At 38.4% G+C, this 16717-nt stretch overlaps 1 protein-coding gene across 8 annotated transcripts in view; it reads left to right on the top strand.

Moving 5' to 3' along the window:
* LOC131362280 (histone demethylase UTY-like) overlaps window positions 1-16717 on the top strand; it is an 87688-nt gene that overhangs the window by 67029 nt on the left and 3942 nt on the right. For 5 of the 8 annotated variants that reach the window (XM_058404204.1, XM_058404205.1, XM_058404211.1 and 2 more), the window contains 7 exons: window positions 2084-2145; window positions 2241-2315; window positions 2430-2578; window positions 2716-3018; window positions 3410-3551; window positions 6475-6601; window positions 10640-10810. In XM_058404204.1, coding sequence (XP_058260187.1) covers window positions 2084-2145; window positions 2241-2315; window positions 2430-2578; window positions 2716-3018; window positions 3410-3551; window positions 6475-6601; window positions 10640-10810 — 1029 coding nt within the window. Of the gene's footprint in view, window positions 1-2083; window positions 2146-2240; window positions 2316-2429; window positions 2579-2715; window positions 3019-3409; window positions 3552-6474; window positions 6602-10639; window positions 10811-13344; window positions 15389-16717 lie in introns of those variants that run through there. The other 3 variants (XM_058404207.1, XM_058404206.1, XM_058404210.1) reach the window with 2 other exon arrangements.

Raw genomic sequence — 16717 nt, 5'->3', positions numbered from 1 at the left:
ACATATAGCTGTGTGTCATCGGCATAACAGTGGAAGCTAATACCATGTTTACAAATCATTGCACCATATATTGCAGCATATATAGGGAGAAAAGCAGTGGGCCTAAAACAGAACCATGTGGAACACCGAACATAACCTTGGTATGCAAAGAGAAGTCACCATCTATATCTACAAACTGATAATGGTCAGTCAAATAAGACCTGAGCCAGGAGAGGGCTGTTCCTTTAACACCAACATGTTCTAGCCTATCAAGTAGAATGGTGTGGTCAATGGTGTCAAAAGCTTCACTAAGATCGAGTAACACCGGTATGGAGACACATTGACCACTTTAACAAGTCCTGTCTTTGTGCTATGATGAGGCCTAATTCCTGACTGATACATTACATAAATGTTATTTCAATGCAGGTATAAAAATAATTGCTGTGCTACTGCCTTTTCTAGGATCTTGGAGATAAAGGGCAGGTCTGATATTGGTCTATAGTTAGACAGCTGACAGGGATTGAGGTTAACAGCTGCGAATGTCTACTCTTGTTCTCAGCCCTGGGTTTCTCCTGTGATGACTGCATTTGTTTTTAAAAAGTATAAACCTGCATAAAAATCAATGAGTTACTTGTTGGAGAATTGCGAGGCATTTAGAAGCTGAGAAAGGAGAGGAAGTCGGTTAGAGACAGTGTATATGCATTGGGGATCGTCAAAAAAGAACAGTGACGTCATGTCAACCAGACATTGGACAGGATGGCCAAGCCTGTGATACCAGAAATGTCAAGGAAGGCCAGATTGGGATTTGCAAAGACATTTAGGGATGAGCCATGAAAGTTCTGAATTCAAGATTAACCTCTACCAAATTAATGGAAAGGCCATTGTGTAGAGGAAGAAAAGATGATCTCCGCATCCAAAACATTCAAGCTCAATGGTCAAGCACAGTATATGGCAGATTCTCCAGCTTCTACAGTTATGACTGCTTCTGGAATAGTCTCACTAATCTTTTTTGGTGAATGATGACAGGAAGATAATGAAAAGTGAATGGTGCTAACATTTGGTATTTGAATAAATGGTATTTGAGTTGAATTTTAATTTTGCTGAAGCAGGAAACGAAACAGCCTTTATTTGTCACATATACATTACAGCACAGTGAAATTCTTTCTTCGCATATCCCATCCTTGGAGGTTGGGGTCAGAGCGCAGGGTCAGCCATGATACGGCACCCCTGGAGCAGAGAGGGTTAAGGGCCTTGCTCAAGGGCCCAACAGTGGCAACTTGGCGGTGCTGGGGCTTGAACCCCTGATCTTCCGGTCAATGACCCGGAGCCTTAACCACTTGAGCCACCACTGCCCCTAATAAGCTATACGTTTATTAATTGTCTAGCTACCAATAGGACCACTGCATGTTACACTCTTAACAATTTACAAAAACAAAATGTATTAAAATTGTAGATATTTAAGGTATTATGAAGAAACAATATACATTTTTACAGTGATCATTAATGTTGAGTTATAAATTTACAGTTGTTCACGAGTTCATAATGCACAGTGTTTGTGGTGTAACATTATACCAGCTTGCAGTTTTAATTTAATTAAATTTAATTTTAAAATGTTACTTTAATAATGTTTACTTTCCAGAGATAAAAAGGTGTGCTACATATCCAAAAGTTGTTAGTTCCAGGCCTGAGGGAGCAGCCATCCACTGATTTTGTCCTAGATTTAAAGTTGACATTTTAGTCACATGATTGAATGTTATTGCAATCTCACTGTGCATAAAGCACCTACCCCTGTAGTTTTGAATGTGCTCGGCAACTGACCAGAAACGTCCAAGGAACAAAGACTTAAACTGATTTCCTTAACAAATATCTGTTGAAATTGTATGCAAAAATAAAAGAACTGGTCTTGTTCAAGTACATTCAGAGGGAACCGTATAATAAATTAAATAAAGTATAAAGATAAAGTCTATCCTAAAAAATGTCTTCATACTTTTCATCCAAGCCACCATTTGCTGGGATTCCCATAATACTGGGTATTGAATCTTTGCCAGCTGTAGTTAAAATTGTGTTGAATTTCTTTTATTTTTCTTCTGTTTCTGTATTTTAGGAAGAAAATGAAAAAAAAGGCCAAAAGGAACTTTCTGATTCTGAAATGTCAACATCAGCAAAGTATGAGTAATAATTCTTTAACCTGTTGGTTTTTGATTCATTAGTGATGTTTAGCTATATATGTCTTTATCAAATTGTTCATCCTGTCTCACTAGAGTTACAAGACGACGTAAAGGTCCTTTCAAGCAAATTAAATTTGGGACGAATATTGATGTTTCAGATGAGAAAAAGTATGTGGATCAGTATATCCAAACTGTAAATATTTTTGTAGTTTGGGTAGATACTTGATATTTACACAGTATGCATAGAAGCACTTAGCTGCTGACATTTGTGCTCCCTTACAGGTGGAAGCTGCAGCTACAGGAACTGAGTAAGCTGCCTGCATTTGCCCGGGTGGTGTCTGCAGGGAACCTGCTCAGCCATGTGGGCCACACCATCCTTGGCATGAACACTGTTCAACTCTTCATGAAGGTTCCTGGTTGTAGAACACCTGGTTAGTAACGTGACATTTAGGTACAAATAGGTGTTTGTACCTACCTTTTTTCCATTGTGACTCCTTTCTCTTTCATTACATTTGAAGTTTTCATGTCTCTCTTATGATATAATAATTAAACACCAATGCATCCTCAGGTCATCAAGAGCATAACAATTTCTGCTCTGTCAACATCAACATTGGGCCGGGTGACTGTGAGTGGTTTGCAGTGCCTGAGCCATACTGGGGGGTAATGAGTGAGTTCTGTGAAAAAAACAACGTCAACTTCTTGATGGGTTCATGGTGGCCAAACCTGGAAGATATGTATGAGGCCAATGTTCCGGTGTACCGGTTTATCCAGCGCCCTGGAGACCTGGTTTGGCTCAACACAGGAACAGTGCACTGGGTCCAGGCCATTGGCTGGTGTAATAACATCTCGTGGAATGTGGGCCCTCTGACTGGTATGCATGTTGGGTGTAATATTTTTTTTTGCTCCATATATTGAATGTATTTTTGCTTTGTAGCATTATGGTGTAAATCCTCCATAGCTGTGCTTGATATATCATGCTGTCACAAGTGAGTGGTAAGATGCTTAAACTGTTAAAGACCTGGGTCACTGATTAGATGTTCAGTGGTTTAAACCCCAACATGATTCAAAGGTCAGTACTGCCAAACTGCCATTGAGCATGACATGTATCAAGCACAGCTATGGAGGATTTACACCATTATGCCCTCTCTGCTCCAGAAGCGCTATAATAATGGTCGAACCTGTGGTCTAACTCAGAATTTCTAATAAAGGCTTCTTCTAGCCATAGTGCTTATCTGTCATGTGTTCATATGTGAACTTTACAGCACATCAGTACAAACTGGCTGTGGAAAGGTACGAGTGGAACAAACTCCAGACTGTAAAATCAGCAGTTCCTATGGTGCATCTCTCCTGGAACATGGCAAGGAACATCAAAGTGTCCGACCATAAGCTCTTTGAGATGATCAAGTGAGTTTATTTTAAACTCGATCCATACTGTACCCATGCTGTTTTTGGTGACCAGACAGTGACACATGGGTAGAGCTGCAGAGTGTGCTGACCATTTAGTCATCATGTAATTTGTCAGGGGTTTGACTGTTACACTGTCACATCTGATAGAAAAGAGTGACAATCCTGTTAGAACAGGTATTTAACTTATGTTCCTTTTTTCCTATCCTCTATATTCCTTTAAGGTACATTTACAGTACATGTACATATTTACGCAGTCCCCTCTGAAAGTATTGGAATGGCAGTGACACTGAAGGCATATAGGTTTGAGATTATAAGATACAATGAATCAGACTGGATTACATTTCCTGATCTTTACATCTAGATGTGTTACAAACCTTTGGTGGCCTTAAAGTATTTGGTTGAATATACATTGCTTCTGTAAAGGCATAAGTCAGCAACCCATTGACATTTCCAGTTGTTGCATTCTTTTTTCCAGGCTTGTACTGCAGCTTCTTTCAATTGTTTTTCCATTTGTGGGGTTTGTCCTTCTGTCTTTTCTCCAGGAGGTGAAATGTATGCACAATTGAGTTATGGTATGGTTAATGACCAGTCTAAAATCTTTGACTTTTTCCACTGTAATGAAGTCTTTTGTTGTATTGCCAGTGTGTTTGGGGTCATTGTCTTGCTGTGTGATGAAGTGTTTCCTGATTAGAGGCATTTGCCTGTAAACGGGGAGACAAGTTTTCTGTAAAATTCTTAATTAATTCTGCTGCTACCACCACAAGTTACATTATAAGTTACAATAATGATAAGTGAGCCTGTTTCAGATGCAGTCATGCAAGCCCAAACCATAATAGTGCCAGCACCAGACCTGAGTGATATGGTGTGTTTTGGATCAGCAGCAGATGCTTTCTTTGATTTACACGTTGGCCTTTCCATCACTTTGGAATAGATCATTGTTGGTTCCAAAATTTTGTGGCTAATTTCTGTATTTCCAATTTAGCCTTCCTGTTCTTAATCCTGTTCTACTTTGTGCTGTAGTTCCTTGCTATGCACACAATTAAGACCATTAACAGAACATGCAAACTTTTTACTACACTGGATACGACTGCATAGTTTATATACACGCTCCTTTACCATTTTATTAGGAACACCTGTATACCAGAATATTCATGCCATTTACTAATTAGCTAATCATTTGGCAGGAGTGCAATGTAAAACATCAGGCAGATACAGTCAAGTATCTTCAGGTAACATACACATCAATGATCAGAATAAAGAAAATGTATGATCTCACTGACTTTGATTATGGTAAGGAAGTTAGTAAGAGGTGGACTGATTTAAGTATTTTAGAAACTGCTAATCTGATATTTTCACACATCAGTCTCTAGAGTTGTGCAAAAAACAAAAAACATTGTGCGCTAATGGTATGCAATCTGAAACATTCTCTGACTATACCAAGTGTGGGTGTGAGTCACCATGCAAGCTGAACAGTAGACTGGTGTGTTATGTACTTAACTTAATTGCACGAAACACATCTAAACTAACAGGCAGCATTTTAGAAAAATAAAAATAGGCAACGCTTTTTTGCTCATTTACATCCAAAAGTCGAGGAGTAGTAATTCTGCAATGGCACGACAAAGTATGTTATCCCTTTGGAATTAGTTGGTTTTCTGTGTTAATTGGTCAAAAATCTCTTCATCACAGTCACAAGTATAGCCAGACACAATAAGCTTATGCCAACAACACAAGCAATTATATTTCATTTTTTTTGAACACATACCATAAAACATACAACAGTGATATGGAAAAAGTAAGTAAACACTTTGCTTTATTAGCAGGTTGATCCTCCTTTGGCAGCAATAACCTCAACCAAGCATTTCCTGTAGCTGCAGATTAGACCTGCACAATGTTCATGAGGAATTTTGAACCACTCTTCCTTAAAGAACTGCTTCAGCTCAGTCATGTTCTTAGGTTGTCTGGTGCTAAGAGCTAAGTGCCATGTGTGCTTTCCAAACATCTGAACCTTAGTTTCATTAGTCCACAAAACATTTTCCAAGGTGCATTTGTGAAGTGTTAAGGTGGTCTTTGGCAAACCTCAGGCAACATACTTTGTTGTACATACTTTGATATTGTCCACATTTTATAATGTGCTGAAAGTATATCAGGCCTTTCAATACAGCACTTGGAATTAATATATTATGGGAGAAGCAATTGTCAATTACTATAAGTGAGGATGATTAGGATATCTGGAAATGTTAAATCCATATTAGTATGTAACTGCACCAAAGTAGTATAGTTCCAGTTTTACATAGGACACATACTATCTCACCCAGGTCAGCTGCAGACATGTTTTCAGTAATGCCCTTTCACCACTGTGACTTAAATGCAAGACGCAGACTGCTACTCACATTGTCTTTGATCCTGTTATAATCTGCAAATATACTGAGAAGTTTATAAAGGCAGTTAGCAATATTTTGTTAGAGGAGGCCCTTATGGATTATTTTAGGACAACTTGTGTTTCAGGAAGCATGTGGAGAAGACACTGATGGCCTCATCCAGTCTGTAACTGACTATATCATGTTCTGTGAGGAGATTTTTGTCCCCACTAAAAAGAAATGAGGCGGGTTAGGAGCATGTTCAGCCGTCAGTGCAAAACTACCTCCTACACAACTGACTGAATCTCACACACAGGCTTGGTCATCCAAAATATACTAATGTTTTTATTTTAAACTTTTTACCACGTACAGTCAGGTCTTTTCTGTTGATAGTCTCGATAGGTTTGTACATACAACATCAAATATGTCCAACTTTTCTTAGTAAATTGCTTTAAATGAGACAGCAAAATCATCTTGTTTACTTGTAACACCTAATTCTTTCCCACGCCTTAGACAACTACAACTGTTTTTGAGGCAGTCTGAACATGGGATGTTGTTTCCAGGTTTTGTTTGCTGCGGACACTCAAACAGTGTCAGAAGGTAAAGGAGGTGCTGATAGCAGCAGGAAAGGAGACCATATGGCATGGAAGGACTAGGGAGGAACCTGCACACTACTGTACCATCTGTGAGGTGGGTTTGATTCAAGTTTTTGAGGGGTCTAAGCACCAAAGGTTGCTTTGTTGTTGATTTTTCTTAAAGATGATGAGGTAATAATAATAATAAATTATTAGGGGTCCAAGCAGACCACACTGCAAGTCTTAAAAATGTGAGATAGGCCTATTGGTGGTGCTTATAAGCCAATTTTTCCAACACAAATCTGACACTCAAAATACTTTTTTCCTTGGATTAAGCACGATGACTGGCCATTAGTTACTGCTACCACATGTCGATCAGTACTAATGAAATGCATTTGCTCAGAGAACTGTAACTCTATTCCTTACATGGCCTTCTACAAAATTCACAGGCTTTCACAAGACAACATTCTGATGTCACATGCAGTGTTTCTGGTACAGTCATATATTGGGAGTGGTGCTAATGAGGAGGTCAGCTAAAGAGGAGGGGGCCTAGTCATGTGTTTGCACACAAAAAAGGCATATCTCTAGGAAAACAAGCTGTAGAAAGAAATTGCTTCATTTGGCTCATTAACAAACCATTTAAAAGAGCAAATTTGCTCTATGCAGGAGAGTGTGAATCTCTCTAATTACACTAATTGCACATTGACAATTACACTCACTGTCTATCTCATTAGGAACACCTGAACAGTATCCTGCAGTTATCTTATCAGTCATTCATGTTGCAGCAGGACAATATATAAAAATCATGAGTTTCAGAAAAATCAAAATGGGGAAATGTTACCTCTGTGATTGTTGTTGCCATATAACGTAATTTCTGTGAACTGTGGCATAGTTGTTACATTGTAAAAGATTTTAGAAATTGCTGATCACACAACAGTCTCAAGAGTTTACACAAATGCAAAGTTTGGTTCATGGTCATACAAGGAGGTAGTGCTTAGTTCAGAAAGCTGTTTCTCAAATCAGGCCTTTCAAGCTTTGTAACGGGATTTTAATGATGACCTAATTACTAATCAGCAGCTATTTGACAGGGTTAGCAGTGAGCTATTGTCAAAAAACCAGTAACCAGTCGAAGTTAGTTGTTGCAAAAACAAGTTTGATTCAATGAAAAGTGGTAGTGTTAAGTTGACATAGCTATTTCTCAGAAACCAAAAGGTGTGTGTGTGTTTTCTATTTGCTTGCTTATTTGTTTTTATATAAAGTGATAAATTGATACCTCAAGAAGAGGTAGCTCTTTAGTTGAATGAAAATTGCCAGTGTCTCAGCTGCTTGGACTTCTAGGGGAAGCTCATTTGACCACCTAGGAGCCAGTACAGAGAAGAGTATGGATGCATGACAACCTTGTACCCTGAAAGAAAGTGGGACCAGTTGAGGAGTGCTAGAATTTCAGATGGAGCATGGTGCAGTGTTGGGTGTTATAAGTACTTTAAGGTAGGTTGGGCTGGTCCGTTTTTGCCATTGTATGCAAGCTGATGTGGGGTTGTTAAAGATCTTAGAAAGGTCAATAACAAGTTGTGTGGCTGCATTCTGCATTCTAAGAATTTTTATTTTAGTGATCTATGGAATTTTTCCATAGAAATATTAATATAAAACAGAAGAATCAAATGAGGTATGTCTTAGTTGACTCATGTAATGATGCAGTTGGGCTTAGGTTTGCGCTCAATTTGTCACCTGGCATGAAAGCTGTTAGGAAAAAAATGCAATTATCTTCTTTTTGTAAAGATTGCTTAAGTGCACACATTAGCAATCGAAAAAGGTGTGCTACATGTGGTGTTCAATTCAATAAACAATGAAACAAAATTAACAATTTATTGACAGTCCCTAAAGTGAGACGCCACTGGATCTGGAGTGAATGTCTGTTGAATATCACACTTCACTGCAGTGGATAAGGTGTTACAATGAATCCTGTTGTTTTACTAGTGCAGAAATGATGGCTTAACATTGCTTGCAGTATATGGTTTGCTGAGCAGCAGCATCTTGTTTAAAACTGAAAAAAAATCCACAATTTAGAAACAGCTCTGAAACATCAGGGTTGTTCTCCTCAGACCTACTTGTGCTTTCCTCTGCCTCATGTATGATCTCTGCTCTGAGTTGTTTCTGATTAAATGTCACATTCCTCAACTGCTAGACGCGCTGTTCTTATAATAAGACTAGCACATCTGGTTTTAGAAAATATCCGGAATCACCTCAAGGCGGCATTGTGCCTGCTCTGCATAATGACAAATTAGTGGTAGAACAGGAGATTTGCTGCATGATGCAATCAGGTCAGCATAGACCAGAATCTCAAAGGAATGTTTTCAACATTTTGTGGAATCCATGCCATGAACATTTAAGGCTGAGAGCAAAAGGTAGGCCTAACCAGTATTGTTATATTGTTCCTAATAAAGTGTTAGATAAGAGCCTGTGGTAACTGACCAATTAGAGTGTGCCATTCACAAGCACTGAAATTGTGAGCTAGTGTGAGAGGAGAAATAGACTTCTTTCTTTTGTTTGCAATGCTGGTGAAATCTGACATTATTTTGTATTTAAATTGTATGTTGACTTAAAGAATATAAACAGATGTCATGAATTTATGACTTGTGAGACTGTAGTTTATATTTAATATAGGAATACGCTTTTATTCATAGCTGATGCATGCAACCTCGCATCACATAAATCTCACAGCCAGCATTTGAAGAAGTCATTAGAACAGTCTGTATATGCCCACTAGGGATGCAGTGCTAGAGAATGTTTGAGGAAGTGTATGGTAAATTTATATTATGATATTCACAAGAACTGATGTTTCATGTCTATAGAATTGATTACATGTATTGTTCTGTATCCACCTTTTTTTCAGCATTCCAATGGTCTGTTTGAAGTTTTTGTGGTAGTCACCCAATTATTTGATTATTTCAGCTGACTATTCATCACAGTATCTATTAACGATGTGGTGTTTAACAAGTCATATTTATAATCAATAGCAGATTCGTGGAAAGTTCGTGTTGTGCATGCAGTTAGTTGCTGCTTAAATAACTGGCCCAAATTTTCTTAGAATTGTTATATTGGTTGTGTTTTAACCATAAACTGCACACCAGAGCTGAATGTGATTGTAAGATGCCATAGAATCCTTCAAAATGAAGAAGTTCTTCATGTCTATCTAGCCTCAATCAGCAGTTTTACAAACATGTTTTTAAGTTTAAGTTACTTAGAAATCTGTTTTTGAAATTTGTATATTTTCAGTGTTTGAAAAACATAGGATATCAAATGTTACTAACTAGAAGGTCATACAAAATAGGTTTATTCACCATGGTTATATATTAAAACACAGTTATCTAACTATAGATGAACGACTATAGAAAGATGCCTTTTGAACCATCTAGCCAGACCCACACATGTATGATAATGTGCCTAATAATGTGAAAAATTACTTTTGTCAGTTAGTCCTACTTCAGGATTCTGCAACTGTCATGGGCACAGTCTAACCCAAACTGGATTGAAAATCAAAACAACATTTTCCACTTCCATTTTCAGTGAGTCTGGCCATGCTCACTCAAACTGGCTGAAAGGAATGAAACCTGATGTGATCTTCTGCTATTGTAGCTCATCCAGCCAATCTGGCACAATCAACCAGTCACAGAGATGACGTTTTCCCATTTTGATTTTGATGTGACCATTAACTGACACTCTTAAATGGTATCTGCATGATTTTATTCGTTGTGCTACTGTCACATGGTTGGATAACAGTAAAGTGCAGCTGTTAAAGTGGACCATGAGTGTATTTTTGCAAACTTAACATGCCAGTGAAACCTAGTGAGGTTAAACCTGAGTTTCTTTAACAGCTGCAACTGAAGATTAGCTGCATGGAGTAATACAAAACTTGAAAGACATCTTTAAGCCAGTGGTGTAAGGGGGATGCTATAGTATGTTCACCTATAGACTTTTTCTATTGTTCTATGTATTTCGGTAAGATCCAGCCACCGGCGGTGATATTTGATGAAGGTGCTAGGACCCTGATGATTGCTGCTTGTTGCTGTACTTTTTTTTTTTTTTTTTTTTTAATTTATGTTGTATCTGAGCTCTTCATTTAGTGCAATAATAATAAAACTGAAAATTTTAGGTGGAAGTTTTCAATCTTCTCTTTGTCACGAGTGAGAGCTACTCCCAGAAGACATTTGTGGTTCACTGCCAGGACTGTGCACGCAAAGGCAGCTGTGACCTGGCTGGTTTTGTGGTGCTAGAACAGTACAGGATGGAAGACCTCATGCAGGTGTATGACCAGTTTTCATTAGTAAGTCCAATTTATAATATTTAATATTAATACATTATTATACATGTTCTAATATTTAATACATAATACTGCATTTAGTTTGTGTAATGGCTACAATTTATCCTTGAGACTAGTTCAGTTTAGATTTAGACTAATTCAGTTTAGATTATTTATATACATACTGTGCAAAAGTCTTAGGCCATCATCAGCTTTGTTGCTTAAGCAAAGTGGTAATGACCATGCATATTTATTTTTTTCCATCTCTTTATTAAGATACAAACAGAAAATACAGAAATATGTACATAAAATAAAAACAAAAAACAAAATTCAGAACATGGTTCAGGCAAAAGTTAGTATCTTAGTAGTATTTAGTGTGACCTCCCTTGGCTCCAAGCACATGTTTACATTTACATGATGCCCTTATCCAGAGTGACTTGCAATTTATCTCATTTTAAACAACTGAGCAACTGAGGGTTAAGGGCCTTGCTCAGGGCCCCAGCAGTGGCAGCTTGGTGAACCTAGGATTCAGATCTTCTGATCAGTAGTCCAATGCCTTAACCACTAAACTACCACATACCTTGGCCTTACAGTCCTTTATTTGTGTTGACTTCTTCTGATTCTTCATTTTTCTTTATAACAGCTTGAATACCACATCTTGAGTATCCACTTTGTTTGCGGATTTCCCTTTGAGTTTGGCCTTGCTAATGCAAAATTATGATTTTCTGTTTGTCAGATTCTGTGATCTTTGGCATTTTGAATGGAATTATTTCATTGAAAGTTGGTCATGTTAAGCTTCCAATGAATTGCACTTATACACTGATCAGGCATAACATTATGACCATCTGTCTAATATTGTGTTGGTCCCCCTTTTGCTCCCAAAACAGACACATCAAGGCATGGACTCCACTAGATCTATTATGAAGATGTGCTGTGGTATCTGGCACCAAGATGTTAGCAGCAGATCCTTTCAGTCCTGTAAGTTGCAAGGTGGGGCCTTGATAGATTGGACTTGTTTGTCCAGCACATCCCACAGATGCTCAATTGGATTGAGTTCTGGGGAATTTGGAGGGCAAGTCAACACCTCAAACTCGTTTTTGTGCTCATCAAACCATTCCTGAATCGTTTTTGCTTTGTGGCATGGGACATTATCCTGCTGAAAGAGGCCACAGCCATCAGGGAATACTATTTCCATGAAATGGTGTACATGGTCTGCAACAATGCTTATGTAGGTGGTACGTGTCAAAATAAAATCCACATGGATGGCAGGGCCCAAGATTTCCCAGCAGATTGCCCAAAGCATGACACTGCTTCCGTTGGCTTGACCTTCTTCCCATAGTGCATCCCGGTGCCATGGGTTCCTTAGGTAAGCGACACACCAGGCCATCCATGTGATGTAAAAGAAAACGTGATTCATCAGGCCAGCTACCTCCTTCCATTGCTCCATGGTCCAGTTCTGATGCTCACATGCCCATTGTTGGCACTTTCGGTGGTGCACAGGGGTCAGCATGGGCACCCTGACTGGTCTGTGACTATGCAGATCCGTACACAACAAACTGTGATGCACTGTGTATTCTGACACCTTTCTATTAGAACCAGCATTAACTTCTTCAGCAATTTGAGCAACAGTAGCTCATATGTTGAGAACGGGCCAGCCTTCTCACCCCACGTGCATCAGTGAGCCTTGGCTGCCCATGACCCTGTCACTGGTTCACCACTGTTCCTTCCTTGGACCACTTTTGATAGATACTGACCACTGCAGACCGGGAACACCCCACAAGAGCTGCAGTTTTGGAGATGCTCTGATCCAGTCATCTAGCCATCACAATTTGGCCCTTGTCAAACTCGCTTAAATCCTTACACTTGGCCATTTTTCCTGCTTCTAACACATCAACTTGGAGGACAAAAGGTTCACTTGCTGCCTGATATATCCCACCCACTAACAGGTGCAATGATGAGGAGATAATCACTTCACCTGTCACTGCTCAGAATGTTAGGCCTGATCGGTGTACGTATATGTAATGCTCAAGTATGTCTTGCAGATGTAATTGACATTTTACACAGCAGTTATTTTGACATGAAGGACACACTTTGGTCTATAGAAGCTGTTTTTTCTGGGGGATTTTTCTGCTTTTTAATACACTTGCAAATTTCCTGTATTGTCTGGTTGTAGTCTAATTAAAGAAATATATGGACATTATTACCATTGCTTAAACATCAAATCACAACACAAATGGTGGCCTAAGATTTTGCTACCATCTGGCTGTGTGTAGCCAGAAGTGCTGTGCTGATGGGAGCTGACGACAGCTTTTTTTTTCCTTAATTTTTGCTTTTGTGCATTTGACCTGTGTATTGTGCTGTTCACTTGACATACAGCATGTGCAGTGTAAAATGCACTGATGTACTGCATGTAGTTTTTACCCCTGCACTAGGCAAATTTCAGTGTCTTATTTTTTTACTAATAATGCCAATCCACACTATACACAACATCGATTATGAGTGACTGTATTCCATTTTGGGAAGTATGGAAAACACTAACAACTTTTTCTGTTCTTTAGGCTCCTCCCCTGCATTCATCTGCATCTTGACGTTAAGACTGTAGTTGTGAACAGTGTTTCACTACAGGAACTTATAAAAATGGACCATTTCTGATATTCAGGAAAGTCAAGGCTGTGCGGTGCATAGCTGGTATCCATAGTGACTGCCCAGGGCTGCCCACTGAAGCAGCTGTTTGTGTCTATGCAACATGTCGCTAAAGTGCAGCACATCATGTTGGCCTACAGGGGGCATTAGTGGATGCGCTTCCTCACAGGACTGCTCCCTGCTATATGGCTCAGCTCTGCTTCTCCATTGAACTCAAAACTTGGGGAGATCTTATGGGGGAAAATATTTTGTATATATTGTCTGAACAACTGGCATAGTCACTTAAAAGACTACTGACTTGACACCCCCTTTCTTTTTTCTCATATTTTGTTAATGAGCTGATGCACAATCCTTTTTTTCTTTGTGTCTAAAAGGTTGTCCCTTACATGAGGGCATTAGCCTAGCTGGTCTTTTTTATGGTAGATAATTTTACCACCACTTTGAATGAATGACAGAATCTCAAAAAAAAAAAAAAAAATTTGTAATGTGAATATTTAGGTGATATAATTTTTGTTACTGCTTTTTTTTTTTTGTTTTATTGGTCTCATTATTATAGAAAACATTCAATATTTTTGTTTATGTAAGAAAATGGAAAAATAATGAGGAAGAAAACCAGCCAAGTCACAAAGAAAACGGATTGCACATAGACTAAGGAATAGTTTAAATTGTGACCCTCCCACCCCAACCTGTGTTTCTAATGTTGATGTACAATTTCACTATTTATAAATGCATATTTATTGCTTGAAGATATTTGTTGATGGAATGCTGTTATTTTTTCCCAGAGTACCTGCCATTAAATTTGAAGGAGTTTTGTCATTTAAACACTACTCCTGCATTTTCTATACAATAAAAATAAAACTGCTTATTGTAAAGCATTGTACAGAAACTATTAATTGTTTTAAGTTCTTGAGTTGTTAATTTTGTAATATGTACATGCACCTGTTGTTTTAATTATTTACAAAGTCATATTTTACTGTCTTTGTCTTAGCTTTGGGGCATATAAATAATGTCAGTTGCTTAACCATATTGCTCTGTGGTTAGTCACCTTTCATCACTGTCCCAACACTCATTCAGACAACACAGTTGTCACAGAAAATAGGAAAAGTCTGATTGGTTAAGTCAAAAGGTTGTTTTTCCCCATCCATTCCCAGATATTCTTTGTCACATAATGAACACTTCAAGTAATGCATGCTCTTTGGCATCACCATGTGTGTATTCCAGAATTCTATCAAAGATTACATCTGCACAATCAGTTAACAAGGATGAGCATCGTAATTGATGCTTTATTACATATATACACACACACACACACACACAATGGATACTGAATGTTAATTGTATCCCCTGTAGAGAGCGTTTCTTTTGCTAACCAAGGCTCTGCCGATGAGGTATTTTTAAACCTGTCAGATAAATGGCAAGTGAAACCCTTTAAGTTAATGTATTAAAATACTTCAACATGCACTCATGAATTCAATTACATTTTTGAGCTGAACAGTGGCGATTTCACAAGATGCTAATCAGATGGATCTGAAACCCAGCAGACAATGTAGCTGTAGGTACAGGAACACAGATATCTACACTGCATGCCAGGTACAAAACCACCTCTGAATTCTTTTTTTTTTTTAAATTGCTTTTACTCTTGCTGACTACTTTGCACTATTGACCTTTGTGTTTTATTACCATCCCTGTGTTTTATCATGCAAGTATCCCATAAATCCCATGCTAGATATTTCATTTTAATAGACAGTCCTCTTACATAATGTTCCTTTTATCATTTCCATGTGTTTGGGTCTTGGAGATACTGTTCATTTCTCAGAAGATTTTATAGACGAATGAAGCCCATTAGAGACCCAGTAGCCAGATGTAGCTGCTGACAGGCAGACAGGACCTACACTGACTACTGAGCAACTGAGGAGCTCCTGAACAACCTGCAGTGACATTAAATGTTAGAACAATATTGAAGTTAAAATTACATATAGTCGGGTATTTTATCAGGCAAGTTTATTATTCAGTGTTTATTCAGAAATTTTATGTTTTATAGAATTCACAATATTCAATGCAGCAAATTTCTCTTGTGGGTTGGCTCACAGGATCTGTAAAGACATTGTCATCAACTTGGTAATTGTTTATATACTCCCTAATGAGATTTTTAATTTATGCGCTGTTTGCTTCCAGATGCTCTCTTTCTTGCTCGCACTCCCTTTTTCCAAGTCCTGCACTGTTGTCTGTTTGAAGGTTACTGTGTTCCTGTTTTCCACTGCTGTTTTACTGCATCACCTGTTTCCATGACGTCACTGGCTATGTGACGACACATGATACATCAAGTTTTTCCATGAATCAGCAATTAAAGGCCCAAGGCTGAGGAAGACACCCTGATGAAAGGATCTGAAAGGAAAACAAAACATTTCAAGAATTAAAAATAAAATAACAGATGGTGCATATCACCTTTGTGTGTTTAAAATGTGGTACATTAATGATTTGGTGAAATTACTTGTGCTGATGGTTGTCTTTAAGGCTAGCGATGGATACATCTGCATGCCATCCATATTTGTGTAGCTAAATATGATCTAAATATGATAGGCGGTCAAGTGGTTAAGGCTCTGGATTGTTGACCGGAAGATTGGGTGGGGGTTCAAGCCCCAGCACCGCCAAGTTGCCACTGTTGGGCCCTTGATCAAGGCCCTTAACCCTCTCTGCTCCAGGGACGCTGTATCATGGCTGAACCCTGTACTCTGACCCCAACCTCCAAGGCAGGGATATGCGAAGAAAGAATTTCACTGTGCTGTAATGTATATGTGACAAATAAAGGCTATTTCTTTTCTAAATATGTGTAGCCAAAATGATCAATCTGAAAGGAGCACAGACTCCAGCATGCACAGAGTCCCCAGTGAGTTATGGCATAATGAAATTGGGGCCAAACTGCTGTACTGAGCATGCCAGGGTTATATGTGTTGTAACCACTGCATAGCCTTCAAGTTGACCACTGCCTTCAATTTCTCTATCAACAAAAGAGACAATTTACTTCAGGTTTCTGTGGTTCATTTAAAATGAACATTTATTCATTTAACAGAAGCTTTTATACTTAACATACAAATAAGGAAAAACAAGCAAAGGAATATACAGTGATCAAGCTACATAAGTACACCCTGACAGATTTCTCAAAAAAAAAAAAAAATCCATCTCACTTTTAAATTCATACTTTCTTTGAGATCCTACACAATGAGATATTTGTGCAAATCTGGTTTATTGACTTTAAATGAGATTAGTCGGTGCCAAAGGCAAAATTAA

The sequence above is a fragment of the Hemibagrus wyckioides genome, linkage group LG11 (assembly GCF_019097595.1).
Source record: "Hemibagrus wyckioides isolate EC202008001 linkage group LG11, SWU_Hwy_1.0, whole genome shotgun sequence".
Taxonomy (NCBI): Eukaryota; Metazoa; Chordata; class Actinopteri; order Siluriformes; family Bagridae; genus Hemibagrus; species Hemibagrus wyckioides.
The sequence above is the reverse complement of the archived record's forward strand: the minus strand, read 5'-3'. Positions and strand labels throughout refer to the sequence as shown.